This window comes from Micropterus dolomieu, linkage group LG10, assembly GCF_021292245.1.
Source record: "Micropterus dolomieu isolate WLL.071019.BEF.003 ecotype Adirondacks linkage group LG10, ASM2129224v1, whole genome shotgun sequence".
Lineage (NCBI taxonomy): Eukaryota > Metazoa > Chordata > Actinopteri > Centrarchiformes > Centrarchidae > Micropterus > Micropterus dolomieu.
The window spans coordinates 907,202-935,024 of NC_060159.1; the positions used below are offsets into that span (position 1 = coordinate 907,202).

Genomic DNA, 27,823 nt, shown 5'->3' on the forward strand with positions numbered 1-27,823 from the left:
CAAGGCTCTTCTCCCTCGATGGCTCAGTTTGGCCGGACGGCCAGCTCTAGGAAGGGTTCTGGTCGTCCCAAACGTCTTCCATTTGAGGATTATGGAGGCCACTGTGCTCTTAGGAACCTTAAGTGCAGCAGAATTTTTTTTTGTAACCTTGGCCAGATCTGTGCCTTGCCACAATTCTGTCTCTGAGCTCTTCAGGCAGTTCCTTTGACCTCATGATTCTCATTTGCTCTGACATGCACTGTGAGCTGTAAGGTCTTATATAGACAGGTGTGTGGCTTTCCTAATCAAGTCCAATCAGTATAATCAAACACAGCTGGACTCAAATGAAGGTGTAGAACCATCTCAAGGATGATCAGAAGAAATAGACAGCACCTGAGTTAAATATGAGTGTCACGGCAAAGGGTCTGAATACTTATGACCATGTGATATTTCAGTTTTTCTTTTTTTGATAAATTTGCAAAAATTTCTACATTTCTGTTTTTTTCTGTCAAGATGGGGTGCTGAGTGTACATTACTGAGAAATAAAATGAACTTTTTTGATTTTTGGAAAATGGCTGCAATGAAACAAAGAGTGAAAAATTTAAAGGGGTCTGAATACTTTCTGTACCCACTGTACCTACGTAGCTAAACTCAAACCTTGCTCATCTGATCCCTGTTGTCGTCTGTCTTTTGGCTTCAGCTGCAGAACCTTGACAACAGTTTAACTGGTATCGCTGGGCTGAGTGGCCTCACTGGTCTGCTCTCTCTGCTGCCAGTGCCGTTCGACTCACTGGGCACAGAGGGATGATTGACTGATAACGCCACCAAATCAATCAGCCTTCTTTGTGCTTTTCCTCTTTTAGTTTGTCCACCTCAGTCCACTCCACAATCTTACTTATCCAAACAACACTTCAGAGGTGGGAAAGGTGCGGGGTCCAGGTAAAGTCAGAAAGGACTGGATCAAAAGTATCTGGCTGGGAGAGAGAGGCTGACAGATGCCACACCCAACCACGGTGGACGTGCAGCCCAGTCAGCCCACAGCAGCACTTAGTTCTATTTATGTGGGGGGGGGGGGCTGGGTTTTTAAAAATATGTATATATACTGTGTTGCAGCTGGCCAACTGTCAAGTGGCTCCAGATGGCCAGTCAGTCAAGGGTCTACAGCAGCAGTTTTCACTTACAACAGGGTAAGCATAAATTCTCTCAGAACAAAGAATAAATAAAACAAAGAGGTAGTCCTGGCTGCTAAGCAACATGGACAGACTGAGTCACAGGCCTCAAAGTCCCTGGTAATAGAATTACAGAAGAATATTAAGAATAGAAAGACTGGTTTGTTTGCGTTTCTTTTTTGCTACTAAAACAGCCAAAACCACCATGAAATGATGTATATAGTGGGACTGACCACTTAATATTTTGTTCTGACTTACCAATATTTTAGAAATGAGAAAACGCTGAAGAATCCAAAAAACTGAGTGAGACAAAGTTGGAGCATCCATATGCTTGATGAGTCCCACTAAACGCTAAGGAACAGCACAGCAGCATTCATCTCTGTGAAATATAAACTATTTGTAGTTAATAGGCTGAAGAATTTACAGACCCAGCGATTTTCTCTATAAGACATAACATGGATACGTATGAAGTTGCACATCATTTATTAGTGTTTGCCTGCTGTAAAAAAATGCAATTCCAAGAACCTGAACTTTTCCAACAATTTAACATTTATTTTTAGGCTATAAAAGGTAACTAAATCATACCTCAGGCAAAGCATTGAATTGATCTTCCCTACACCAACATGTGCTGTCAAGTACATTATTGTGGTATATTTCTTTATCCAGTGTGACAGCAGCCTGTGATTTCAGGTTTTGGCTTTCTTTGAAACCTCTTGGTCCCAGTCAGTGTCAAAAACATCATTACTTAATTCGACAGAGCCAAACAGAGACAGTCCTGAGAACAGATCCTTGGAACCACCAACACTACTTGGTGGAGGGCCCAGCTCAAAGCACTTCCTCTTCTTCAGATGAATAGCACCATCGTTCACCATGGTTACATGTTTGCTATGGTTTCCAGCATTAGTAGGCACAGTCTGCTTTGTTTTAGCTGCTGACTCTGTCCCTTGTTCATGTCCCTGTGCTGGTGTGAGCTCTGTGGGTGGGGGGTGTATTATGTCCTTTACTTTGCCCATGGTGACTACAGTTTTGGTGTTCTTTCCTGAGGGACTGTGTTTTATTGTTTCCCTGTCTTTGACGCATGCAGCACCGGTTTTAAGTGGGCTCCCCCCCCCCACTTTCGTTTGCACTGTGGTCGCAGGTTCAGTCGTGCAGGTGAACGTGAATCTTGACAGTTTAGCCAGAGTTGAGGAGGCCACAGATGACTTGGTGCAGCCTGATTTGGATAGTGCTGGATCACTAATGCAAGTTCTTGGTTTTCCAGGAGGCGTGCACTTAAAGCTGTCTGCTTTACTCTCATCACCAGTGTTGGTTCTTTGGTGCGGCCACAGATTTCCTGTATCGTCATTCCCCTTTCGTCTATCTGCAGTTGTTACTTGTGCCAATTCGCCAAAGGAAAAAACATCCCTATCCAGTTCTTCTGACAAAATACTGGCTTCAGACCTTCTCTCACCCACCTCACCCACACAGCTCAGATTTCTCCTGCCACCACCTTCAGAAAGACTTTGGTACTGTCTTTTCTTTCTTCTTTTCTTCTCTGGGTCTGTAAGTGGGTCTTCACTTGAGTCATTATGACCAACTACCTTGCTTTTTGTGGGCAGGTGAGGGTCTCTGCTGCCTGGGTGACATTCTGCCATGACACCTGAGATGGCCCTGAGGTTGTGCTTGTGGACTGAAGGTATCATCTTCCTTGGTTTGAATATAAAGCCCGACAACTTTGCATGGACTTCTTTATCTGCTTCACCTTCAGCATTCATCTTTTCCCTTAGCACAGTACTAATGTTCTTAGTCCCGGCCTGGCCCCTCCTGTCTTCCTTTTCACATCTACTTTTTTTACCAGAGGACAAGTTATCCTGGACTCGGTCATTTGAGGGGCAGTTCTTGCCTGATGACAGCGTGCTGCTAGCGTGGCATTCTGAAGTCGTATGATTTTTACTTGCACTATCTCCGGACACCACCATCTCACCTTGTCCTTCCCCTCCCTCTCGGTCACACTGCTGATGACTCAGCTCCACCTCCCAGAGTCTTCTATCTCTCACATGCTTTGAGACTTTCTGTAACACATACCCCAAAGACTCTGGGGGGTTGTTATCTTCCTGTCTCTTAAAGCTCTTTTCTTTAATGTTTTCATATGTTGTACAGTTTCTGTTTTCGTCTTCTGAAGCAGAGATCATGGTTCCAGAGTGATGTGATAAGATGTCTTGGTTTAATGCTGAGCCAGTGCTAAGGTCCTTCTCAGTCTGACAGATCGGCTGTTTGGTTACTGTCGACATTTTCGGCCAACTGGACTTCTGTTTTCTATTCATGTTTTCTTGTGTTGATGTAAGTAGAGGCGAGGCGGTACCATCTACCAGTGATGGAGTGATGGAATGGAACCAGTCCAGGCCGCTCTCCGCCGTCACATCACCCCTGCAGTTACTGGGGATGTCGTGCTGTTGTGTTTTGCTGATGGAGTTTGTGTCTCGGAGCTGATGCTGATAATTATAAGTTGGTGGGTCAGACTGGGAGCCATCTGAGGTGTTGCTTTTTAACCTATTGAACAAAGAAGATGCTAATGAACTCCTCTGGTGTTAAAAGCTATGTACAATTCTGTGCCAGAGAACTCCATGGTCACTCAAAAACTACTACCCCCTGTGCACAAAGTCAGTTGCACAAAGGAATGGTTTCCCAGTTTGCTGTGGAACTATTAACAAAAAATACAACCACAAGATAAGTTAAATGAACTACATGGGCCATGTTCCTCATTGTAAAGGAACGACCCAGCACAACAGTATGGTTGTTTTATGTTTGCTTTTGTACAATATTGGAGTTTGATGGCATGGATCAATACATAGTAGGAATATGAAGCTAGACAATAATAAAAAAGATAACACAAGCAACATTCTCTAAACACTGAAATATTCAGTCTAGGTTATCCAACATTAGCTCTATAATCAAGACTCAACAAATGAAAGAAAACAAGCAGTCAGTTACTCACCTGGCCAGTCTGTTCATCTCCTTCTGAAGGAGCAGCGGCAGGTTCAGTCCTTCCAGCAGTAGCTGACACCGAGTCCGATACTGCTGACCAGGGTCGGCAGGGAATGAGGTAAACAATGCATTTACATTTCCCAGCAGAGCACCACCCTGAAAGGAGGAGTGCACCGTATAGTTACTGCGTTGTGGTGGAAAAAGCGGCATGAGCCAAGAGAAAGACAAATCTGTGTAATGGGTCACTTGTGTGTCAGTGTCAAAATGTTTCATGATATCAATCCAATACTGATCAATCCTTTACTTGTCGTCAACAGTGGTTGGCATATAATTGACCCTTCGCTAAGCCACGCCCCCCTTAGTTGCTGTTGCCAAGTTGGACAAACTGTTGGACCTGTCGGATTTATCACAACACCTCCATTGTCTATAACTGGAGAACTTTTGTCAAATTTTTTGATAAATGAAAAAAGCGATCTGAGAAAGGAGACAGAAAGGTCTGCATTATACGTTTGAAGTTTTTATTTAGGCTGTCCAACTGACGTGAAAGAAATAAAGACAGAAGCTAAACAGAGTAAACGTTAACCACCGCATCACCTAATGATTGAGACGAAGGACAACGATATTAAGGATCAACATTGTTCCTGTACAGCTGGGTAGGTCTCTGTTCACTATTACACTATTATGTCATTAAAAAGCAAAAACAGTAGGGCTTTATAACGTTACGTTCAGTAGTAATTTAGCTAGCGTTAGTTACCTAACCTACAGTCCCATTTTTCTGGATGTCTTTTAGGTTGTGGAAAGGGGAATAAATCTTACTTCGCCTTTCAACCTCTCTGGGTAGCGACTGTAATTATTACAAGTGCAAGAACAGCTTTGACCATGTCTTGGAAAAATACAGCAAAAAAAAAAAACAGTCAATGGAGCGCAGCCATCAAAGTGGCTCACTTAGAGAGAGTCCAATAGTGCGCAGTGATTGGCCAGCTGCGTATTCGGGCCGTGGCTTACAGAAGGGTCAACTGGACTAGGTGAAGTTACTCACAGTCGGACTACACAAAAGTGCTCAACCTTTTGTTTTGGTTGCAGCTCGCCTGCGGGGTTGCCACAGAAAGCACACAGTAAACTTCAACCACACAGAATCCAACATCCGGTTATCTTTTCTGTCATCAGGAGTCACAAAGGCCCCCCCTCATCACTACTCTATCTGGCTGTAGGGAGGAGTCCCAAAGCACTCACTGTATTTCATATCAGAGGGGCTGTGGCGGAAAAATAACCACACTCTGTTACACACAGGGTTGAATAAAGATTCACTTGTACTCACTGATTTCACTAAGTGTAGATTCAGAATGTGAATTAACAGGAAAATCTATTAAATCCTTTTTTTAAACATGATAAAGTCCTGCAGTGTACAATGTTTACAGTCAGAGAGCTTATATATTATAACACTGCAACATCTACAGTCATCTGCTTGAATCCCTAGCTTTCAACCTGTCTTTAGCAACAAAAAAAATGTAATAGCAGCACATACAAAGTCCTACTTCCTGTATTTTTGGTGGTGCAACGCTAAAAAAAGCTGATTATAATGGTAGGAGGTGTAGTTTTTTTCCTGAGCCGCTGATGAGAGCCTTACTGAGCGCATACAGTATTTATTCAGGAATCCTCATCCCCTCTGCCTCAACTGATTTTTGACACCAAAACAAAAGCAAGCTTAGCTGTTTAGCAACCTCGAACAACAATGCTGTGCATTTCAGGACAATGGCTGTCAATTTCTATACTCGTGTGACTGATTAGTTTCTATGATGTGACTGTCTGCATCAATCAGTATACTCACCAATATATCAAAGTTTATTTATTATACAGTATTGTTTCTATTGTCCACTTCCTCGTCATTGTCTATTAAAAACTGAAAGTTGTACCATAACAGACAAAATATATCACAGAAAACCAACAGTTCCAAATATAACGTAACAAACAGTCAGATAAGGGAAATTTGTCATTATTAGTTTTGTTATTAGTTTATTATTCTTCTTGTAGTAAAGTATGTTGTAAAGTACACTGTGTTTTGTCCTTACCTGCATTGAGCACTCCATGACAGAGACCGCCATAACAGCATCCTCCACGGTCACGGTCTCTCTGTACATGAGCCTGGCATGGGCTGGAAGGTTCAAATCATTCTGTGTGAGTGCTACAAAGTGTGTTTGTGATTATGTTGTACACATTTCACCCTGCTGAAAATCTGTGTTTCATCTTTGGTCATATTTGGTACTCCACACATGGTTCTGATGATGGTGCTTGTATAAGAACTCTGCCTCTTTCTGAACATGGTGAAGATGGGTAACCCAAACAGAACCAGAATCAGTTAGACCTGCTTTGAGACCCAGGGTCCAGGGCCCTGTTTCAGAAAGTGGGTTTAGTGAAAACTCTGAGTAAGTTGAGCCTGAGATGAGGGAAACTCTGGGTTTTCGGTTTCAGAGAGCGAGATCAGAGATGACTGTGGTGCAGCTGAAACAAACAGGCTAAATGTAGTTTAAAAGTGAGTTTTTCATTATCTGGTGATAGTCTGAATGTGTTTTAACAGCATTTCATAAAATACAAAATGAGCAAGATTGTGACATAGACGTCTTAAACTTCACAGTCAGTTTGAACCTAGGAACATTTTACATTAAAATCATTAATAGACCTGCTGAGTCGGACTGTCACTTTACAATCACAGGTCCGTGAGGAGCCTAAACTGTGTCTAATCTGTTCGATTAATATTTTCATCTTCTGTTATTGTCACCGGCATTTATTCCAGTGAGGTTCCAGCTGAATAAACAGGCCTGTAGCTGTTTAAAATGAATAACAGGCTGGAGGAGAATTCCTGCACTTTATCAATCATTAAGGAAATTCCAGTCTGGTAAATGATGAATGAGCAACGCTGTATAAAATGTAACGATGTTAACGTATCGATCCTCCACTCCTACGTTTTAGAGCCAATCATGGTCGCGTTGGCAGCATACATATTTCTAGCTCCACCCGATTAAAATGGAGGCTCTGCCTTTATTTACCCGTTGCCATGGTGAATCGTAGTATCGGAGCTCCGTTGATGAGGCTTTTTTTCACCCCCACGCACGCGCTTCCATCAGGCTCACATACTCAGAGTTGACTGAACTTATTCTGATCGGCCTTTCTGAAACGGAAAACTCGGAGTTTGACAGCTCAGAGTTCTTCAACCCAGAGTTCAGGTTTACACTCAGAGTTTGTTGAACCTGCTTTCTGAAACAGGGTCCAGGTCAGTAACTTGATACCAAATGTCCAGATGTTTATTAGCATTCACACAATAGTTTTCTTATTAACATTATAGATTTGTGCTGTACAAAAACACTGAACAACTTCCAACCATTTAGATTAAGACAGATTTGGTTGTAAAATGAAGTGTTAAAAGTGAAAGGTGAAGTATTAGAACTGACCACAACCCACAAATCAGCGTCAAAGGTGAGGACAACTCAGGGTTAACTTCAAAACTTCAACTGAAGTCAAAGCCTCACCTTCAGCCAGTCTGCTCAGACTCTCCAGCATGCGAATGGTGGTGCGGGCAGCGTTGCGGCCGTCACTCTGTCTCTGCAGCTGGTAGTAACGAGTCAAGATGATGTTGGCCTCCTCAGACACCTGCGGCTGCAGCCGCTTAATCACACAGAAATAAGCTTTCATTTTCTCCAAGGACCACAGGCTAGAAGACTCAGCAGGTAGTCCTGAGAGCAAAACAAGAGATGTTTCACCACGTCAATCAAAATGCTCTTCAGGGAAGGGATGTGTGATAATATGAATACTGCATTACATACTTGTTGATGTTATGATTAAATCACTATATAGTATCCACCTTAAAAACAGTTTTCAGTGTTCTGCTGAGACAATGTTCTGCATTTGTTAATAAATCTATGTTCACAGGTATTCAAGACCTATTTTTAGTGGACACTGTATTTAGAAATATTATTTATTTACAGATAACTAATACTTATATTCTTATTTCTACCTAGAATGATGTATAACATCTTTACTATACAATCACAATAATTAACAACATTTTTTTAAATTGTTTTAGCTTTTCATTTCCAAAGTCAAAAGCACTTCCTCTACCTCTGTCCTCCAGAATAAAAGAGGAGATGATGCGGTCCCACTCTGAGTTTCTGGTGTCAAGCAGAACTAGGACCAGGTCAAAACGACTCAGCAAAGGGCTGGCAAGCGCTACGTTCACTGACAGTGGCTCGTTGGGATCATACTGGCCTTTAGGGTTGGCGGCAGCCAGGATTGTGGTTCGAGTGTTCAGCTTACACACCATGCTATAGAGGAGAGAGAGCAGGATGCAGAAGAAAGAGAGTCCTGCTGTTAATGTCCACCCTAACCTGGCTAACATGCCAGCTTGATAAACAGTTTAACCTGCTAAACATCAGTAAAGTCATTGTCAGCATGCTGCCATTAGCATTTAGCTCAAAGCACTGCTGTGACTACATATAGCCTCACAGTGCTGCTAGCATGGCTGTAGACTTAAAGCTCACACTACAGCTTACATAGCTGTCCCACACACAATCATATAGAATATTAAACCCAGCAAGCATCAGCGCAAAACAGAAGAAACAAGCATGTTTCCAGAAAGTGGGTTTAGTGCAAACTCTGTGTTTGTTAAGCCTGGGACAGAGACAGTGATCTCTGGACATAAAAACTACAGTCTGCACTGTCCTTCTTTACCACACTGTGACTCTGTGGACATTAAGGCAGTTGTCAGGTTGGCAACAGCAGTATCACTGTTTAAATGAAACTAATCTATATGCAGCTGTAAGTGATCAATGAACAATTTGTCATGTTGTGATTGGTCACACTGATGGAACATTTCTATCATAGTTCTCATGCTGGAGATGATGATGAGGACAATTGTGGTGCAGCTGAAAAAACTAAACGTAGTTTAAAAGTGAGTTTTTGAATATTAGCTGCATTTTAATGTGTTCTGACAGCATTTCATTAAAGAGGTGGTATTATATTTTTTGACTTTTCCCTTTCTCCTTTATTGAGTTGAGTTATATACCTTTTTTGTGCATGTAACAGGTTTGCAAAGTGAAAAAGCCTAAAGGGAGTTCCCACATCCCACAGAAAACTCTGCTCTGAACTGCTTGACAGCTCATTTGTAGTCCAGCCGCTTCCCTTTAGCTAAATGCGCCTCATATAACGCTCGCCAAGCGGCTACACCGACACGCCCTCAGAAACACTGGTGAAAAACACTGAGCCACAGCACACACCTCTCCTCTCCCTTCCAAACAATAGCCACCCTCCAGGCAGTCAGTGGACATAAAGTTGTTACTGTGATGTAGAGACAGAGCTCAGTTAAAACTTTATGGATGAAAGATACTTTTGTTACAGATTAATAACTCACCACTCTGAAACTCTTGCTCCAGTCCATGTTGCCAAGCTGGTCGGCAACATGTACAGCTGAACCGAAGCGTGTTTACCGGCTTCTCGCTGACCCACCCTTCTCTGCTTCTGATTGGCTAGTATAGTCCTCAACTAGGAACTGTGCATGTGCAACTCCCAACAAAGATCATATAGAGACAAGATGAATCACTCCCTTAGCGAAGCCTTCAAGACAGGGTGAAAAGAGGAGCTGCAGCAATGTGCAGTATGAAAAAAATATGGTGTTGTTTGAAAATTTAACCATGTAAAACTGTTCTGGTACAACCTCTAAATAAGATTTTGAACCTGAAAGTGAGCTGAATACCACCTCTTTAAATGTGATTTTTGATGTAACATAGATGTCTAAAAATGTCAGTGAGCTTGAATCTACATAGATTTTCATCTCCACATCACCAAAATAATTATTACTGGGTCAGGCTGTGACTTTACAACCCCAGGTCCATGAGTAAACCGTGTTATCTGTTTGATCCATATTTTCATCTTCTGTTATTGCCACTGGCATTTTTTCCCTGTCAGGTTACAGCTGAAAAAATAGATTTAAAAATCAAATGCAACACACAGAAGGATTTTTGCACTTTATCATTAAGGAAATTCCATTCTGGTAAATGCTGTATTATAAATATTGTTAACTTACTGAGTCCTTCCTCCACTCCTGTGATAAAGATAAATGTCATGGTCTGCATTCATATATCACTAGCACCAGTGGATTAAAATGGAGGCTCTGTACGTTATTTACCCGTCGCCATGGTGAATTGTAGTATCAGGGCTCCATTCTTTTTTTCATTTCCCCCACACACGCTCACAGTGAACCTACTCAGAGTTGATTGAACTGATTCTGATCACATCTCAGGCTTAATCAGCTCAGGGCTCAGGATTAGGCTCAGTGTTTGTTAAACCGGCTTTCTGAAACAGGGCCCTGGTAGTGGTAATGGTGTTGTGTGCATGTTTTACAAGACATGCTTGAACTTCAACTAACTTTCAGAAACACTTCCAAATATAACTAGTGGGAACTGAAGACATATTTACTGACTACTGTTCCTTTTCTCACAAAGCAGTGTATACATTGCTATTCACTAATCAAAAAAAGACCCACCAAGCTTGCATATGTATAATTAGTTAGCAGTGAATCTCACTTATACCCATCCCAAGAGTACAAGCTGCTCAGAATGCTGCTTGACATTCTTTACTGCAGATTTTACACATGGCTTCTATGAAATGTAGTAATTCTCCATTGCCAGTTGGTACAAACACAAAGAGCTGACAAGCTACAGCAGTTGCATGTTTTTGCCCCCTTTCATCTACTTTATTACTACCAAACCCTATAAAAAGATGCACAGTGGAGTTTTTTGCCTAGACAAGAATTCTGAGCATGACTGTCCTACCCAGCTTTGGCCACACTAATAGACTGCTGCTCCATAGCTTCATGGATGCTGATGCGATCATGTTCCTTGATGCTGTTGAATTCATCTATGCAGCACAAACCACCATCTGACAGGACCAGGGCTCCTGCCTCCAGATGCCAATCACCTCCATCTTTCACCGCTGCGACTGTCAGTCCTTCAACAGATGATATCATGCGTCAACAACTTCAGTAACTTCCAGTAATACACAAAACTGACAGGATGTGTTTATATATAGCATGTATACTTCAAATGAGGTACTAAAAACCTGAAAGCTGACAGGTAACATGCACTACCTGCACTTGTCGATCCAATTCCAGCCGTGAGCACAGAGCGAGGCATGATCTTGGCTGCATACTTCAGGAACTGAGACTTCCCTGTGCCAGGATCACCAACCAGCAACATATGACACTCACCTAGAGAGGACAAGATTAACTAAACAGTGAGACTGCATCCCCCAGAGGACTAGTTCTGACACTGACAAAAGCCATCGGAGATTGGTTATTACCTAATATGAGCCTGCAGATGCCAGAGAGGCCAGAGTAGAGGAAGAAAAGAGTGCAACTCTTTTTGCTGAGAATTCTCATCCCTAAAGTATTTGGATTTACTTTCTGTCTGCATCCAATTGTCAATTTAAATGAACTGATACAAACTCTGAGCTCAGTGCATGGTCGTTAACACAAGAAGAGGACCGGGGCAGAGCTGCACAGTGGAGTGGGTGACACTCGGGGACATTTCCAATTTCAGGTACAGCCTAAATAATTTTCTTGTTGAGTGGCAACTAGGGTTGGGCCGAAAATGTCACAACACTGAGCTGGCATCGTGATTGTACCCCACCCCGCAGCATAAAATAACATCTTAATTTTTCACCGTATACCCCTGTGAAACCAGATTTTAATCCCCATGAATATTTTTATTATAATTTTTAAATCTACAGGCTTTGCACCTGCCTCGGACGTCTCTTCTCCACACACTCACACACAGCTACACCTGGTCTCTCACTGCAAACACACACACAGACGCCTCTCTCTGTCTCTTTCTGCTCCCCTGCCTTTCTACATCAACTATATGTCACCGAAAAGACACAGAACTCGTTCCTTTCTCAGAGTTTTTCACCCGCGATCCATTATATATGAAGAAGCCTATCAAACCACCAAAACCAACATCTGCACTCTGTGTATTCACTGTTGCTTTACCTGGTCCCTGCTTGTAAAACATCCATGTAACATAAAACCACATTTTTTACCAAGTAAAGTGTGACAAATACATTCCTGCAGAGGACGACCCCCATCCCGATGTTTCACTGTAGACATCATCTGATGCCAATTTTGTAGACATCGCCCAACCCTAGTGGCAACCCAGGTTTTCGGGTATTTTGTGGACTGTGTATTACTACTGCGTAGGCCAACTGCAGCCCACCCAGTGAATTTTTAACATATTTTTAAACTCAAATATGTCTTGAGCTTATTACTAATAAACAGCACTGTACCTACATTGCACATCCTAGTTTAAACACTAGATGTCGCTGTCATTTTGAACAACTATTAGCAAGTCCCATCAACACTAGAGGTGCTGCCTTTTTGAAGGACTACTTGAACTACAATGATGGATTAGTTCAACAATCAACCTCAGTTGATTAAATATGGCGGAACAGAAAATACTGTGACGACTTAGATGTTTCTGGCCCACATTCAAAAAGGCTTTTTAAATATTACAACAAAATAGCAAAATCACTGAGATACAGATGTCCTTTTCAGTTGCTTCACTTAAAACACCTACGAAACAAAAGAGTTACCTCTGATCTTGGTCCCAGAAGAATCTATTCTCTGAACTCCGCCAGCCAACACCATGGCAACCGCCAGTTTAATCACATACATGCCAAATACCTGTGGGCAGAGGCTTAACAAGATCTGGTTCCTACCTACAGAGTGAGGAGAGAATAACATTTAAAACAACTAATATAAAACAAGAATAGAAATATAGAGGAACTGTTAGTGTTATGAGGCAAATTCTTTCATACCAGCTATGGGATCATGTTTATAGCTATTCCAGAAGTCTTCGAATTCTTTCTGAACATCCTGCATGAGCAGGGCAGCAGCAGCCTGTTGGTTGTTCACTTCTATGTTGTTAGCTTTGAGAACCAGCTCCACATCACAGCGAGCGCCATCATAAAAGGGCTTCCAGCGTTGGCACATCACCCCATAGACAGTCACATCATCACCTAGAAGCAGCCCATACAGTCCAACAGCATGAGCACTGTACACTGCCATCATCAGGTGAAAATGGTTATCAACAATGCTTTGTCTCACAGAATCAGTATACAGCGTTTGTATGTAAAATACTTGTACTTGTATTTTAGACAGCTTTTAATTTAGTAATGAACCAAACACAATGTTGTACCAGAAAAGTGGAAATGATGTATGGACAGTGTGTTTCGTGTCTGATCACTGAGGATAGTTGGTGATCATTACAGGCAGTCAATATAACACTACAGCCTTCTGCTTTGGTACTCATGTACCAGGGCTGCTGTGGCTCAGGAGGTAGAGCGGGCTGCCCGTTAATCGGAAGGTCAGCGGTTCAATTCTCGGCTCCAGGCTGCGTGGCGAAGTGTCCTTGGGCAAGATACTGCCCCTGGTGGCTGATCCAGGGGCCTGAATGTGCCTGAAAGTTAGTTTCTGCTTGAGTGAATGCAGATGTAGTGTAAAAGCGCTTTGAGTGGTCGAAAAGACTAGAAAGGCGGATGGAATATGGAGCATTTACATGTACGCAGAGGTTTAATCTGATTTCAAACTGGGCCTTACTTTGAGCTGCATCTTCAGTTCTTACCAGATTTACAACTGTCAACCAGGTCATCCTCCAGAACCACCACCATAGAACGAGGAATACTGCCCACTGACAGCCTCTGCACCTGTGGTGGGGGGGCAGGAGTTACACTGAGCAAAGGGATTTATTTATTTATGTTATGTTTACTTGATAAGGATAAATAGTATATCTCAGTTTATAGCAAATGCTATAAACTCTTACTAAAGCCCGTCTGTCCCTAGAGGGGCTTTAGTAAAATCCCCTTTTTAGACACAAATCTGCAAATTAACTTTTTTATCTGAAGAAAACATGGTACTGCATATCACATGCATAACTGCCCTACCTGCTCTTGAATCTTGATCTCCTGGTAGTCCCTGCAGGCAGCAGGCTCAGATTCAGACAGACAGCTGAATTTGTAGGAGTTACAGCCATCAGGATTAGGACAGGCCACCGGTTGGACAAAGGTATAGAACTGGTCAAAATCCGCCTGCGCCGTGAAGACGTGCCGACACTTTACGCACATGTAATCCCGCTCATATTCCAGAACCTACAAGAGGTGGAGAAGGCACTGATTCTTATTACAATTCAAAAGGAAATACGAACACGTATAACCACACATTTGTGTTTCCATTGTTCTGCCACAGCAGACACTTTATTACAAGTCATTTTTCTTCCCACAGTGAGGAGTGGAAGGCCCAGCCCCCCCTCTGAAGCCAGAAACTCAAATCTGTCTCAAAAAAGACAGCACGCACGCGGTTACCAGACTTTTATTAAATGGCTGCATATTCTGCTCTTTAGCACCCTGGTAACTATTCGTACTTTACTGTGCTTGAACAGAACAACTATAAACTTCCCAGTGAAAATGCAAAAAGTACAGACACAGTACTGTATAGCTTTGACATGGTGGTCATTTCTATGAGGATTTCTTTGATATTGCCTTCTGAAATTACATGAAATGCTAAACTCTTGATCTGCTGATGTTGCATATGATCGGCTTTTAATAAAAATCTCCACTTCTCTTGTGGAAAAAAGAGAGTTGACATAATCAGGCCCAACAGAGAGAGAGAGAGATAAAAAGGAGCAGCAACGTAAAGCGCAGCAATCCTGCACTTCATGGTTCACACATTTAATGCACAACCATCAACAATCTCCACTTATGTAAGGGTTACATGAATATGGTCACCCAGTAGCCAAGCAGTGGCATTAGGATCTACTCTATGTCAGTACCTCATCAACTAATCTTCACCCATCTCACTCAACCATTTCCTAATCCAGTTATTACCTAGTTAGTTAGTTAGTAACTAACTAGCTGCCTGACTAACCCTGACCAATACTGTCTTTTTATTATTCGGATCATATCTGTTTGATGTCGCGAAACGACCCAAGATAAGCGGTTTGAAATGTATTATCTTCATATAGGCATTATAAAAGAAAAGTCTCCTCATTAGCTTACAAGGGATTTACATCCCTAACTTGCTTTACTAACCTCTGCTCCTCCACGGTCACCACCAACCATTCTTTTCCTACCAGCCAGTCTGAAAAGTATTAGGATGTAGCCTACAGTACAGGACAGAGCTGTAGGCTGCACCAGTTTAATCTAAGCTTGTAGGCTACCTAATGTTCTCAACGCTGGACAAGTAGGCAGTAATAAAATGCAGCTAATATGTTAAATGCTATGCTAATTGAAGGAATATACGGAAGCCGTAAGTGGCCATCCATTCAAATATTTTTCTTACTCCATTTCCCTGTGATTACAGGATAATTTTTCTCGAGATCTTGAGATAACAAAACAGTACTTTAACACAGGGGTCGGCAGGAGTGTTTCTTAATGATAATTTCAAAGGAGTTTTCAGTGTCAGTGGTTAGCTCAGTTGCTCAGTTGGCAGAGCACAGGACTTCTAGTCAAAGGGTTGTGTGTAACGCAACTTTCTGTTTCTTTCTGTTGTGCATTTTACATGTCCGTACATAAGTGGGGGATAGCCCGACGATTTCACCCACCGCTGCCAAAATTGCAGGTGCTAATTTCATTCCCTGTATACACCTTTACAGCGGTTTCATTTCTGTGTGTTGTTTTTATTCATTAAATCCTTGTACAAGTAAAAAAGGCTCTACATGGGTCACTAAACTGATAATACTAAGTACTAACTTGTCAATAATCATATTGTTCAAGATTTGAAAGTATGCTGCAGGACTAAGCTAACATTAAATAGCTAGCTAGGCAAACCTTCCTTATCATCTCTCCATTTTCTTACCGCTTCAGCTGCTGACGACACGTCTCTGTCTCACAGTGATCGGCCCACCGGTATTTTTCCCGGTTTTCTGGTGTCTAGTCCAACTATATTTTGAGCGATTAGCGGCGGGGCGGGGGGGTTACAGTAGGTTGTTGTCTTTAAGGTTACTCACACACTACTCATAAGTCAATTTTCTGGTTCGCACGTACTCTATCTGTTTTTAGGGGCACATGCGAGAGCCCGGTGTGGGCGTGGATAATGAGCACACACAGAGAAGAGTGTCACACACAGCACACTTTTTTGTTTAATTAAATGGCAACCTTTTTGCGGTTGTGTAATCGCACAAGATGACATCGCAATGTCCTGCTGACTGCCTCATCATTAACTACGGGATTATAAATGACATGTTAAGTGTTAATGTGTGTGTCTGTTGCACCCCTTGGCAAACGTTCTGCTAATGTAACAGCAGCAGTATCATAAAGGTTACTTTACTTCAACAAAAACAGCTGGATGAGCAATAGCGCTGAAATGGTGTGGTGTTGTTGAAAACTGAACACTCGCCGTGCTGTTACCTTGGTAACACTGGTCCGTATGACAGTACCAGTGACAGACAAAAAGTGCCCCACATCTCTGGACCTGGGAATGGTGTCTCTGGTCAGCTCTGGGCACACTGGCAGACCTGGGCACACATATGAGAGCAAATACACAACAAAAAGGTCAATAAAAAATGAATTCTAACCAATCTAACAAAAGGCAAACAAAATGTTTAGAATACAAATGTTGGTAATGCAACAAAGCAGACTGCAGAAGAACACTTTGCTGAACCAAAAACAACGACTGATTATGTGAACTGGTTCATCCACCACATGATTACACACCCTTTCTGATGACAAAATGTGCTTCGATTATAAACATAGAATTCAGATATCTTTTATTTATTTAATAGTAGCCTACATCTGGTAACATCTGACCATCATTCCCAGTTGGAGGTCTAACCTGTAATGCGGGCATGGATAGTGTGTCTCATCCTCTGCTCTTTTGTTCTTGGTCCTCCGTAGTGTTTGGGAGAGGAACTGTCAGATAGCTCCACGGCTGTTCTGTGTAACACTTTATCAAATATAGCCAGGACATCATTGGGATAGGCGTTGAAATAGTCCCCAACCTGTGGTCACAGATAGCAGAGATACCGCATGTGTATGTGTAAATGCACGCACGCACGCACGCACGCACGCACGCACGCACGCACTCACACCTTATTGTGCTGACATTACCTCCATATTGGCTTCAAACAGTGTCATGGCATTAACAACAACAGGGTGATGGGTCTCTTCATTAGTATCTGCAATACGCTGGAGAATGTCCCCATGATGATGCTCTCTCAGGTAGGTTTCAAACACCCGGCCAATCAGGGCCTCCTGTTCCGGGCTTATCAACATAGCGAAGTGATGTGATCTGAACCCCTGGAAGAAAAGAATCGAATTTGAGATCATACAAATGTCACGTTCATTGGAGTTAAAGAACAATTAAAAAACTCAGCCAAGTTCACAACAGATAACAGTTTCCTTGTTATAAATATGTCTGTGTGTTTGCATTCAGGAATAACAATAACTTAATATTTACATCCAGAAAGTTTACTTAACGTTACTGGTAATTTTATGTTGCAGCTGATTACTGGTACTTCATCAATACTATAGCCACCAAAAAGAGGGCCAGAGAGCTCCAGTGCTTTTATATACAGTGAAATGCTGGATTTCTGAACAGCTGTGGTTTATCACAGTAATGCATGTGTTCCAAACATTTACATGCTAGGGCAGGGCCGGAATGGTGCCACTGACACACATTTTAAGACCTGAAATATCTATATTTTATTCATGTAGTTTCATGAAGTCATACTCCTAGTGTTTGCATTGACGCCTACATATGATTATTACTTCTTGCTTAATGAAATCATAAAAACTGGGAAGTACATAACAAGGGCATGTGCTGTAGCAATATTAAACTGTACTACACCTAGTGTAACGATATCTGTCCTTCAGTGTCAGCCCGGTGTTATGCAGCAGCATTTAGCAGGAAGGTAACGTTAACTGTTTGTAGTCGTAACACCACCTCGGCTAGCTAACAGTTAACTGCCACATGGTTGTAATACAAACAGAAGGCTTCACTTACCGTGACCTTGTTCCAAAAACAAACTTCTCTTTCCCCACGGGAACAACAGACTCGTGTTGCGCGCGCCAGGACTGACAGGAAGAACTACAGCGAAAAGGCTCGCTGGTTGGCTCGTTCGCAGGATCGCTGCACAGCATGTCGGGTAGATTCCTGTTTACAGCCACAGCCCATGCCCAACTTTTTTTTTGTTTTTTTTTACAACTTTATTCAAAGAGAAACATCTTTAACAACAATAACCGGGTGTCAAACAAACAAAAAGAGGCACATGTCGATCGTTATCACAGCTTAGTTATTGTCATCAAAAAGTAAATGTAGTTTAAAGATGATGGTATTTTGCCAGTAGGTTATTATAATTATTGCAATGATTTAACTTTTGATATGAATTAGCGCAATAAATGATATTGATGAAACTGTTGCTTGTTTTTTTTATCATATTATCCACAACACCTTTGGCAGAAATGTCAGCCTGGGGCTGCATGGAGCTCCAGGATCTGATCACTTTGGGGTTGCCAAAACACTCCGCTGCCTCCAACAGGGGTTCTACTGGGGTCAGTATAGGTGAGATATGTGAAGGCTATTGCCTCACTGCATGTAAGGACCCCACAGACAGATTTCATATCCAGCTTATACAGTTTCCAGCAGGGTGCCCCTTGGATAGAGTGGGGATTGATGTCCTTGGGCCATTTCCTTGCATGGAGAGGTGTAACCTGATGCATACAGCGTGCCAGACTAGGAGACAGAGACCATAGTGGATGCAATAGTAGAGAGAAGCTTCATCAGATTTGGGGCACCTGAAATCATTTACACCGACCAGTACAGGAACTTTGAGTCCGTGTGTTTTTAGCCACAAGACCCTTACCACACTCCATCACCTTCAGAGCGATGAACTGATTAAACCACACATTGTCAGAACAGCTGGCTGTAGTGATAGCTAAACACTAAAAGGCCTGGGACACCCATTTGTGTTAATGACATTTCGGTCTGCTGCCTGGGACACCACTTCCTGCTCCCCTTCCCTTCTTATGTTAGGCATGGAGATCCGGATAGCTGTAAGACCGGCCACACCTTAGCACCCTGTGGGAAGGAGCCATATTGCCAAATTCTGTGTGAATGCAGGTGAAACACATAGGCTATTTATTCCTGTTACTGTTTATGCTTCTCTTCATGTTTGTGTGTAACTCAGCCCTCCCTTGGTCAAACAGGCACACAGACCTTCAGCTGACGAAGCCCATCATGTGTGTAAATGTATTTCAAAATGTGAGATTTCCGCATCACACTTCAGTGACCACTGTCTGATTAGTTTATCTTTATTGACATCTGAGCAACATCTTTGCTGATGTGCCACTGTCTCTGAAGATGTTATTTTGCCTGCCTGTCTTGTTAGTTTGCTCATTCATTTGCCTGCCTGTCAGTAGGACTTACACCTGCTCTCCCCGTCTCCAGGATTTCCTGCCTGTCTGTCTCGCCAGTTTACCTTTCATCCCCTGGATTCCCTCTGCCAAGCCTTCCCCTATATTGCCCCCCCTCACCTCGGCCCCTAAACTCCACCTAGCTACCATCCCACTGTTATAATTTCTTAATATTCATAATAAAATAATTGATTTCACCTTTCCTGCTTGTTCTGTCCTAACATGAGATAGGATAATATCAATTCATTAAATTCCTGATGCCCCGGTCCCTACACATACACATACACACACATACTCATGACACAAAACAAACTAATGCAAACTTACTCTGGTAAATCATTTTAACAAATACAGTGTTAATGGAATACAGTGTATAAAAATGGATGGAAGGTGTTTACTCAGTGACGTGCCAGGCTGTGTTGCAGCCTTGCAGCTGGCCGTTTGGGGGCGTCCTTCTGGAGAAACGTCATTGGCGCAGAGCCTGTACCGTAATTGCAAGAATAGAAGCTCTATTATTTTGCAGTATCTCCTACTGCTCCATCGAGATTGCGCGTGTGTAGCCGTGTCGTGCTGGCAGTCCTGCGGCTGATCACCACAGGACTTTACGCTCGGGACGTACAGGCTTCATTTATAGGAAGGATACCGTTATCAGACAGAGAATTTTTCAGTCATTCGATCTGTTCTACTACAGTGTCATGCATGACACAGTGCCCGTGTTTTCAGACTTTGGCCTTGTTATCTCTCTTTTGTCCTCTGATCGAGCTGCCGTTTTTCCTGCTGTTATATAGGCTAAAGCCCACGATCACACAGAATGTGGTATCGAAGTGATTTCGAAGATGGATACGAATCTAATAAAACAGGTGAGACTCCCGTAAGATAACGGTCAGATGATTTCAAAGGCCGGGAGCAGCTAACGTTACTCCGCCTCTGATACTGCGCTACAGGGCTCCATTAACAAATGGAGCGCACGAGGAAGAAGTGTGTCTTGGTTTATGAGCTGTCCTTGTTCTGAGGGCTCATGCAGCCAGTATTATATATAATGGAACTGTGTTACCGTTACACTGTTATATTATACATCGGACAAAAATCTCATCTATAAAACAAAAGCACCAATAAGTCAGTTTTAAATCTGCTGCTGCCTTTAATCTTTCATTTGGAGAGCCGAGTCCACCTGGCAGCACGTTGTGGTGGCATTTTGAACATTTTATGGACAAAACGATGGATCAAGAAAACAACCAACTGATAAATGGATAAGGAAAATAACCGTTAGTTACAACCTTAGTCTCACCACATGGTCAGATTGTCATGGAGGTGAAGAATGAAATTTAGGCTCTGTAGTGTTCATGGTGTGTGTCCTCTCATTTCAGCTACTGATGGAGTCACTCCTCTCGGTAAAGTGAGACTTTTTCAAGGTCAATAGATTTCATAGAGCAAACTGACCCATTCATCTAGAGTATGCCAATAGCATCATCTATTTCATGCGTTTGCGCATGTGGATCAGGTGTGGTCTTACGGTTTATGAATGCTTTGATTCTTTGATCTACAGTGTGGATGCTGAAATACCAGAAGCGTGAGCACAGTAAGTGCCATGAATGTCCTGAGAGAGCCAATTGGTGTTCTCTTTATATAGACCCAACTCCCAAATCTCCAGTGTTTTGATCCTTTTCCTAGCAAAGCCCAGATGTTAGAACATCCCTTGGATTTTAAATGTAAATGCTCCCTGTTTGTATATTTGTATAGCACCTTTCTAGTCTTTTCGACAACTCAAAGCGCTTTTACACTACATCTGCATTCACCATTCACACACATTTATACACTGGTGGAACAGCCACCAGGGGAAATTCAGGGTTCAGTATCTTGCCCAAGGACACTTCAACATGCACCCCGGAGGAGCCGGGGATTGAACCGCCGACCTACCGATTAACGGGCAACCCGCTCCTGAGCCACAGCCGCCCAAAACACCCCTTTGCCTGATACAAACTAGATTCTGTAGTTTTTTCTGATGTTTCCTGGGGAGGGCACATGATCTAAATTTTATATGTATTTTTTTAATTTCACATAGCATAGCAATAGCATTGGAACTGCAACATAAAAGTACGCACAAGCACTAGACACACTGTATTTAGTATTTGTTTTGTGTGAAAGACTGTCTCCCTGTCGATATGCTTGCTCCTCACCTAAATCTTAACCAAACCTTATGCCTGCCGTTGGTGAGTGGCCCACCTAATAATCCAATATTTTTGTAAGTGAATAACTTGTGTAACAAATACATTTTTGCTTTAGGCTCCAGTAGCGGTGGCTCTCCAGGATGGGTCCCTGGCCACGAATCAGCCTGGCACAGCAACCCTCCTGGCCCTGGGAGCAGCTTCTGTGGTGGACGCCGACACAGCACGGTGTCTGACAGTGGTGACACAGGAATTGGCACTTACTGCTCGGACAGCGTGGAAGGTACGACGTCCTGTCCATTTATTCTGCATTGTTTGTATCTTTCAAAAAAGTTCTATCAGCAGGCTTTTATCAGTTAACTCAAAGATGAGAGTGTGGTGGAATTAACTGTCAGCAGAGAATTCTTTATGGGATGCATTTCACACCTCGACAATGAACACAGCACATCAAGCGAACCAGTGGACAGTGTTTCATTTGAACTGAAAATACTAGAGTGTAGCTTCACCACGTTCAACCCAACAAGAAACCAGATGGAAAGTGTGTTTGTGCTGATCACTGATGGAGTATTACGCATCACATACAACAGCCCCACGACTGGCACAACATTTTACTGTGTATGTGTTTTAGATTTAATTTAACAATGCCCACAAACGTTTACCCGCAGCTGTAACAATAAACCATGTGTATAGTATTGCTGCCAACACACAATTAATTAGGAAAAAAAGATCTCCCATGTTGCTTAACTCCATAAAACTCCAACAATGGAGCTGCAAAATTACATTTTATTTTCTAGTTCTAGTTCAAATTCTAGTTCAATAACATGCTTGCGTTGTTGATGTCTGACATGATTCTTTAAAATTCACATTATTGTGCTGGTCTCTTTGGCCTGTATGTCTTTCTGCAGACGACTCCAGTTCCAGTACCACGCCTTTGTCCTTCCGGCCGCTGCCCCAGCCTATCTTGGGCCAGGATTATGATGGCATCCCCTCTGTCCACGTCATGCCGTCCCCATCCTCCTCACTCTACCCCAGCTTTAGAACGTCAGCCTCACCCAGCAGCACAGGTCGCTGGAGCAGGTCGTGCCAGCTGCTTACGCCTGCCATGTCTCCCCAGGGCGCGTCAAGCTGCCTGGACATGAAAGACCATCAGCCCATCCGGAGGTGGTCCTCTCTCACCAAGTTGTCATCTGGGGCTGATAAGAGCTTTACTAGGACATCAGGTGATCAATATGCACATTCACAAGGCTCCCTGGACAGAGGCCTGCTATATGGATACAAAAAGGAACCTCTTGGTTCAAAAGTGGACCTTTATCTACCGTTATCGTCCACCTTTCTCTGCCATAGCTTGCTGCAGCGCTCACCAGGGTCTGGCCCCTGCTACCGGTACAACCACAGCAGCAGATCCACTGGTCTAGAAACAGACCTGTCCCTTTCCTCAGCTCTGTCCTCACCGGTAAAACACAGCAGTTTGGACATGAACTATAGTGCTTTACCAGAAGCTAAACTGTCTCGGAGAGGTGGACAGGTTTATGGCCTGAGCTTACCCAAACAAGCAGACTCACCGCTGGGTCATCAAGCTGATAGAGGCTCCCCGATTCAGCCTGCAGTTCGCACCCAGATGTGGCTGACTGAGCAGATGGAATACAAGCCCAAAGTAGAGCGTGGAGGTAAACTTGGTCAAATCAGTGGTACTGGAACAGAGGGCTGTGGTGGCGATGGGCTATCGCCATGGCAACAGGGACATCAGCACGAACCAGGGCTTAACCAGGTGAGCCCTGTGGCATTTTCTTGCAACCCGACAAACTGGAATACTGTAAAGACTCCAGCCAGAATTAATTGATAGAATAATAAAGTCACTGTACAAATAATTTATTAACGAATAGTGGATTTAGTGTGATGTTACTCTTTAAGTATGGATGCACCTATTATCCCGCTTGTGACAACCAGTGTTGACCAAAAACTCTTTCCATACTAGGGGTGAGTGAGAAAAATTGATTCACAGGGGAATCACAATTCTGATCTTATGTGGTTCTTTTTTGTAACAACGTCAGTTAATAACCTTAGGTTGATGGAACAAAAAAGGAGGACACAGTGCAGCTCCGGCACAGTGTGCAGCGATCACACACTAGAATTATTTTGAAGTTTATCCTCAAAAAAGAAGTTTTTGGGTGCATTTTGGATTTCATAACCCAAAAATTAGCTTTACCAGATGAAGGTCCCCAACCCCAACCTGACAGTCTAGCTAACGGTGACCAACTCAGAATGAAGCACTTTCTTAAAGAAAACTCGACCACCGTCAGTTTCATCCGAAAAGCGCTGCGCCCATTGTGTGCGTAACATTGCAGAAGAGAGGATGTTTGCCACAGCTGGAGATATAATGTTTCGTCAGTAAATCAGCAAAGCACTCCTAATAGCAGATCTATTTACAAATGTGAGTGGTGTGTGTAACTGTATCTCAATCCGTGTGAGCGTAATCCTGATCTTTATTCACTGCAAGTCTGGCTGTGTACATAGATCGGGGGAATTAGGTCTGGGCAATAAAACAATAATGATAATTATCACAACATGATTTCCCTCAATAACAAGATAATAAATGTTAAACATAGCGTCAATAAATGTTTGATTTAATTTATTTTCATTTGACTTTTGCTACACTTCTGCTGTGGCAGAGATCTGCAAAGGTGTGTGGAGATTTTTGTCTGTGTGCCTCAGTAGCTTTACAGATTACCAGTCAGCTATAACAACCAGTGATTTAAAAAAAGTTTAACATGAACCAGTAACTGTGGGCAGGAGCAGCAGAGCCGAAGTCCTCCCAGTGGCACTGGCAGCTCAGAACGCATTTAGAGACATATTTACAAATCTGATAATGCACACATGGATTGAGATACAGTCACGCAACTCTCACATGTGTGAATAGTTTTGCTACAGTAATGTCTCCATAGAGACTCTCAGCCCTTGTCCACACCGTGTGTAGCTGTGATGTAGCATGGCACTGAACAATGCTACATCACCACAAATGTGATGTGTGTGTGTGTGTGTCTGTGTGTGTGTTTGTGTGTGTATGATTTGTATTCAAATACGTAGTTACTGTAATCAGCCTATGATGTCTAGAATATGTAAATTATGAGTAGAAGATGCTGATTCAGTCATTACATTACGTCCTTATGCACCTGTGGATGTGTTTAGTTTCCTGTGTTTGTGTGGTTCCAGACGCTGATAGGGACCTCCCTGTCAGTCAACACTCTGGTGAAGGTTGAAGAGGGGCTGCTGAGACAGAGAGAACTGGAGATAGATAGGTACTGCAGGACACACTCAAAAACACTTCCTCCAACAGGACTCTTTGTCACCAAAGGGCCTCCTTTTGATCATAATCATACTTTCACAGTATGATCGGTATACAGTATGTACGTTCTGTTTCCGTTCTCGTCTTATTAAAGTTACAGGAAATTTGATTCAGAAATGAAATAAACAAACATCTCCCTACAACAGTTTCAACAAAAATTAGAACCTTCATGAACGTAGGCTTTATTTATTTTATTTATTGTAGGACTGTAGGAATAGACTACATTAACTTTAACTAGGTGTACCTAATAAAGTGGCAACTGAGTGTATATGCAGGTAACAAATATGTATAGCTGCCATTTCACTGTGAATTAGGACCAAACTGACCTGTTGCTGACCTTCACACCATTCTGACACTAGTGTTGCTTCTGCTTTATACCCAGATGTGTATCTCGTAGCACATAAATGCACGGATGCAGATGTTGCACCTGTAATAGTCCTGCACTGTTCCACTCTTAAGCCGCCTCCTGTCAACGCAGATGAGTCTTACACAATGCTACTGACAGAATTTTTGATTTAGTATTTTTATTAAAATATTTTGTGCAAATAACACTTACAACCTGCACTTGTACTGTGCATGTTCCCGTTTACTTTGTAACGATTCCCAGTGACGTAACAGTCCCAGCTCGTTATTAGTCCATGCAAGAAAAATTGGATCTGGTGTGGTTCTTCATCTGTAGTACTTTACTCTTTCGCCAAATCTTCTGTTACTACGGAATAGACAATCTGCTTCATGTTTACACTGACACGCTCATGCTTAGTGTACGTGAACGGCCACTAAATGTGTGTTTTCAGTTGTTTTAATATAGCCGGAGATCAACTCTGATAAGCTGCTAAAACGCTACTGTGGACAGAGATCGTATTCGTTTTTTAAACAAAAGCGTAGTAGTGTGGATGGGGCCTCAGTGACTGTCAATCACATACAGGAGACGCCCAGGTGAGATCAGTGTCCTATTTGAACCTTTTCTTGGTGAGATATATTATAAAAAAACGACATTACATAACATTACAGACACTTGGTGATATTTCTTAGGGGGCTTTCGCCAAAGTTCATGTTTTGATAGATTTTGATACATTCGGTTAGTTCATCTATGTGGGCTCCTTCTCCCTGTACTTGATATTGACATCAGCGGGGAGCTTTGACAAGAACGAATGAATAAAAAATGAATAAAAAATGAATAAAAAATGAATAAAAAATGAACAATTTGCCACTATATTGTTATTATTATGGCATTACTACCTGCAGCACCAACTATACTGAAGGCTAGTTCAAATTCGCAATTAAATGTCCTCGTTGTGCGAACATTATAACGCCGCCAACAGGACAGGAGGAGAAGCCAGCAAGCAATCCTTCTGCACCTCCGTATCAGGAGAAACCAAAGATGTATGTGGCAGTGTGCTTCTATAGTGGCCGTCTGAAAAGATGATCTGTCACAGGAGATTTATAATTGTGTCATCCCCTTTAAAAGCAGCAGCAGGTAAAACGGGAGAGAGGCTGAGGGAGAGGAGGAAAAGGTTATGAAGAATCAGATCCAAAACACAAACTCTCAATACCATAAATAGTAACATAGATTGCCCCACATATTCTGTCAATCAAGGGCACCAGATTCATTACAGGGGGGCCAAACACTGTAAAATTATTCCACTGAAATACAGCTAGGGCATGAGCCAGCATTCTCTGAACAGACAGATTACAAACTGCATTCTGAAACATAAAACAGCAAACATAATAAACTACATCGAGGAAAATGTCGGCCGTCGTTCCCATATTTTAACACACATTACAAACGGGAGCAGAGAGCAGCAAAATGTAGATTAATGTTTGGCGGTTGCATAATTGGGCATCAAGCTTGCGTTTAAAAAGACACACAGTGAGACACAGCTGAGTGGGGCACCCAAGAGGCAGAAAGCACCATGCAAGGCGATATATTGAACATTTGTTGTATTTTTATTGAGAATAATTATCGTTATTGTTTTATTGCCCAGCCCTACTCATAAACAAAGCTTTTCACGTCTTCCTGGATCAGCATGCGTTTTGTGTGATGATCTGCAGGAGCAGCTTCTCTCTGTTACTCTGTTTAGACACAACTCACCAATATGTGGAATAAGTACGTCAGGGATGACTGAAACATCTGTTGCTAAATAGGGGATTTGCAACTTTGGTTACATCCACACTACTAAAATACTACTGTGGACTACTCTGTCCACACCAGCGTTTGAGCTGCGTTTTAGAACTGATCTCTGTCTATATTAAAACGACTGAAATGGTCACATCTAGTGGCCATTAACATACACTGGCTAGTGTAAACAGGAAGCAGACTGCCTACTCCACAGTTGAAGATTCGGCGAAAGAAGAAAGTGTGTTGGCGAAGAGACCGAGCCCCAGCCTCACCGGTGTTTGTCCGCACCTCATGGGACGTTCGGATCATTTATCGCCATTGATGAACCACACAAAGAATATTATATCGTTTTTAAATAGTACTTGAAATAGACCCACGAGGAACCGCAATGTGCATGCAGCTGTCGGCTGCATAGCATGCATGCAAAACTCTGCAAGACTGGTGAACGGCAGGCAAGAGAGAGAAATTGTTCAACAATAAGCCTCAGTTTAGCTGGAAATGTACAGCAATCGCTGCCCACAAACACACACATGATTTGACTAGCAGTCGACTATAGGCAAAACTTGACAATTCTGATTCGACTATGTAAATCCTTAGTTGGGGACAGCCCAAAACTAAAACTCTGTCAGTAGCATCG

General features: G+C 42.5%; 2 protein-coding genes across 6 annotated transcripts in view; one reads left to right on the forward strand and one right to left on the reverse strand.

Annotated features, from left to right (window-relative positions):
* Window positions 1-1,614: 1,614 nt before the first annotated feature.
* Window positions 1,615-18,300, reverse strand: mcm9 (minichromosome maintenance 9 homologous recombination repair factor). Of its 2 annotated transcripts, none has more exons than XM_046060833.1 (15): window positions 18,151-18,300; window positions 17,256-17,444; window positions 16,981-17,146; window positions 16,557-16,663; window positions 14,097-14,300; window positions 13,778-13,859; window positions 12,972-13,172; window positions 12,747-12,872; window positions 11,248-11,367; window positions 10,934-11,108; window positions 8,226-8,428; window positions 7,637-7,840; window positions 6,182-6,264; window positions 4,123-4,268; window positions 1,615-3,677 (listed from the first exon to the last, which is right to left on the reverse strand). In XM_046060833.1, the coding sequence occupies exons 2-15, from the start codon at window positions 17,418-17,420 to the stop codon at window positions 1,835-1,837; spliced, it is 3,825 nt and encodes a 1,274-aa protein (XP_045916789.1). In that variant the 5' UTR covers window positions 17,421-17,444; window positions 18,151-18,300; the 3' UTR covers window positions 1,615-1,834. The 2 variants fall into 2 exon arrangements, with proteins under 2 accessions (XP_045916789.1, XP_045916788.1); XM_046060832.1 differs by having other exon boundaries at window positions 6,182-6,294.
* A 1,806-nt stretch (window positions 18,301-20,106) lies between these two features.
* Window positions 20,107-27,823, forward strand: part of cep85l (centrosomal protein 85, like) — a 30,657-nt gene continuing 22,940 nt past the window's right edge. For 3 of the 4 annotated variants that reach the window (XM_046060994.1, XM_046060995.1, XM_046060996.1), the window contains exons 1-4: window positions 20,107-20,419; window positions 21,843-22,007; window positions 22,630-23,492; window positions 24,935-25,020. In XM_046060994.1, coding sequence (XP_045916950.1) covers window positions 20,371-20,419; window positions 21,843-22,007; window positions 22,630-23,492; window positions 24,935-25,020 — 1,163 coding nt within the window. In that variant the 5' untranslated portion in view covers window positions 20,107-20,370. Of the gene's footprint in view, window positions 20,420-21,669; window positions 21,770-21,842; window positions 22,008-22,629; window positions 23,493-24,934; window positions 25,021-27,823 lie in introns of those variants that run through there. The other variant, XM_046060997.1, reaches the window with a different exon arrangement.

Excerpts from the sequence above, each read along its gene's own strand:
- mcm9 (XM_046060832.1), bottom strand. The coding sequence starts at position 17,420 with ATGTTGATAAGCCCGGAACAGGAGGCCCTGATTGGCCGGGTGTTTGAA. Across the intron at positions 4,269-6,181 it reads TCATGGAGTGCTCAATGCAG|GGTGGTGCTCTGCTGGGAAA; the intron begins GTAAGGACAAAA and ends TCCTCCTTTCAG. Across the intron at positions 3,678-4,122 it reads GAGATGAACAGACTGGCCAG|GTTAAAAAGCAACACCTCAG; the intron begins GTGAGTAACTGA and ends TTTGTTCAATAG.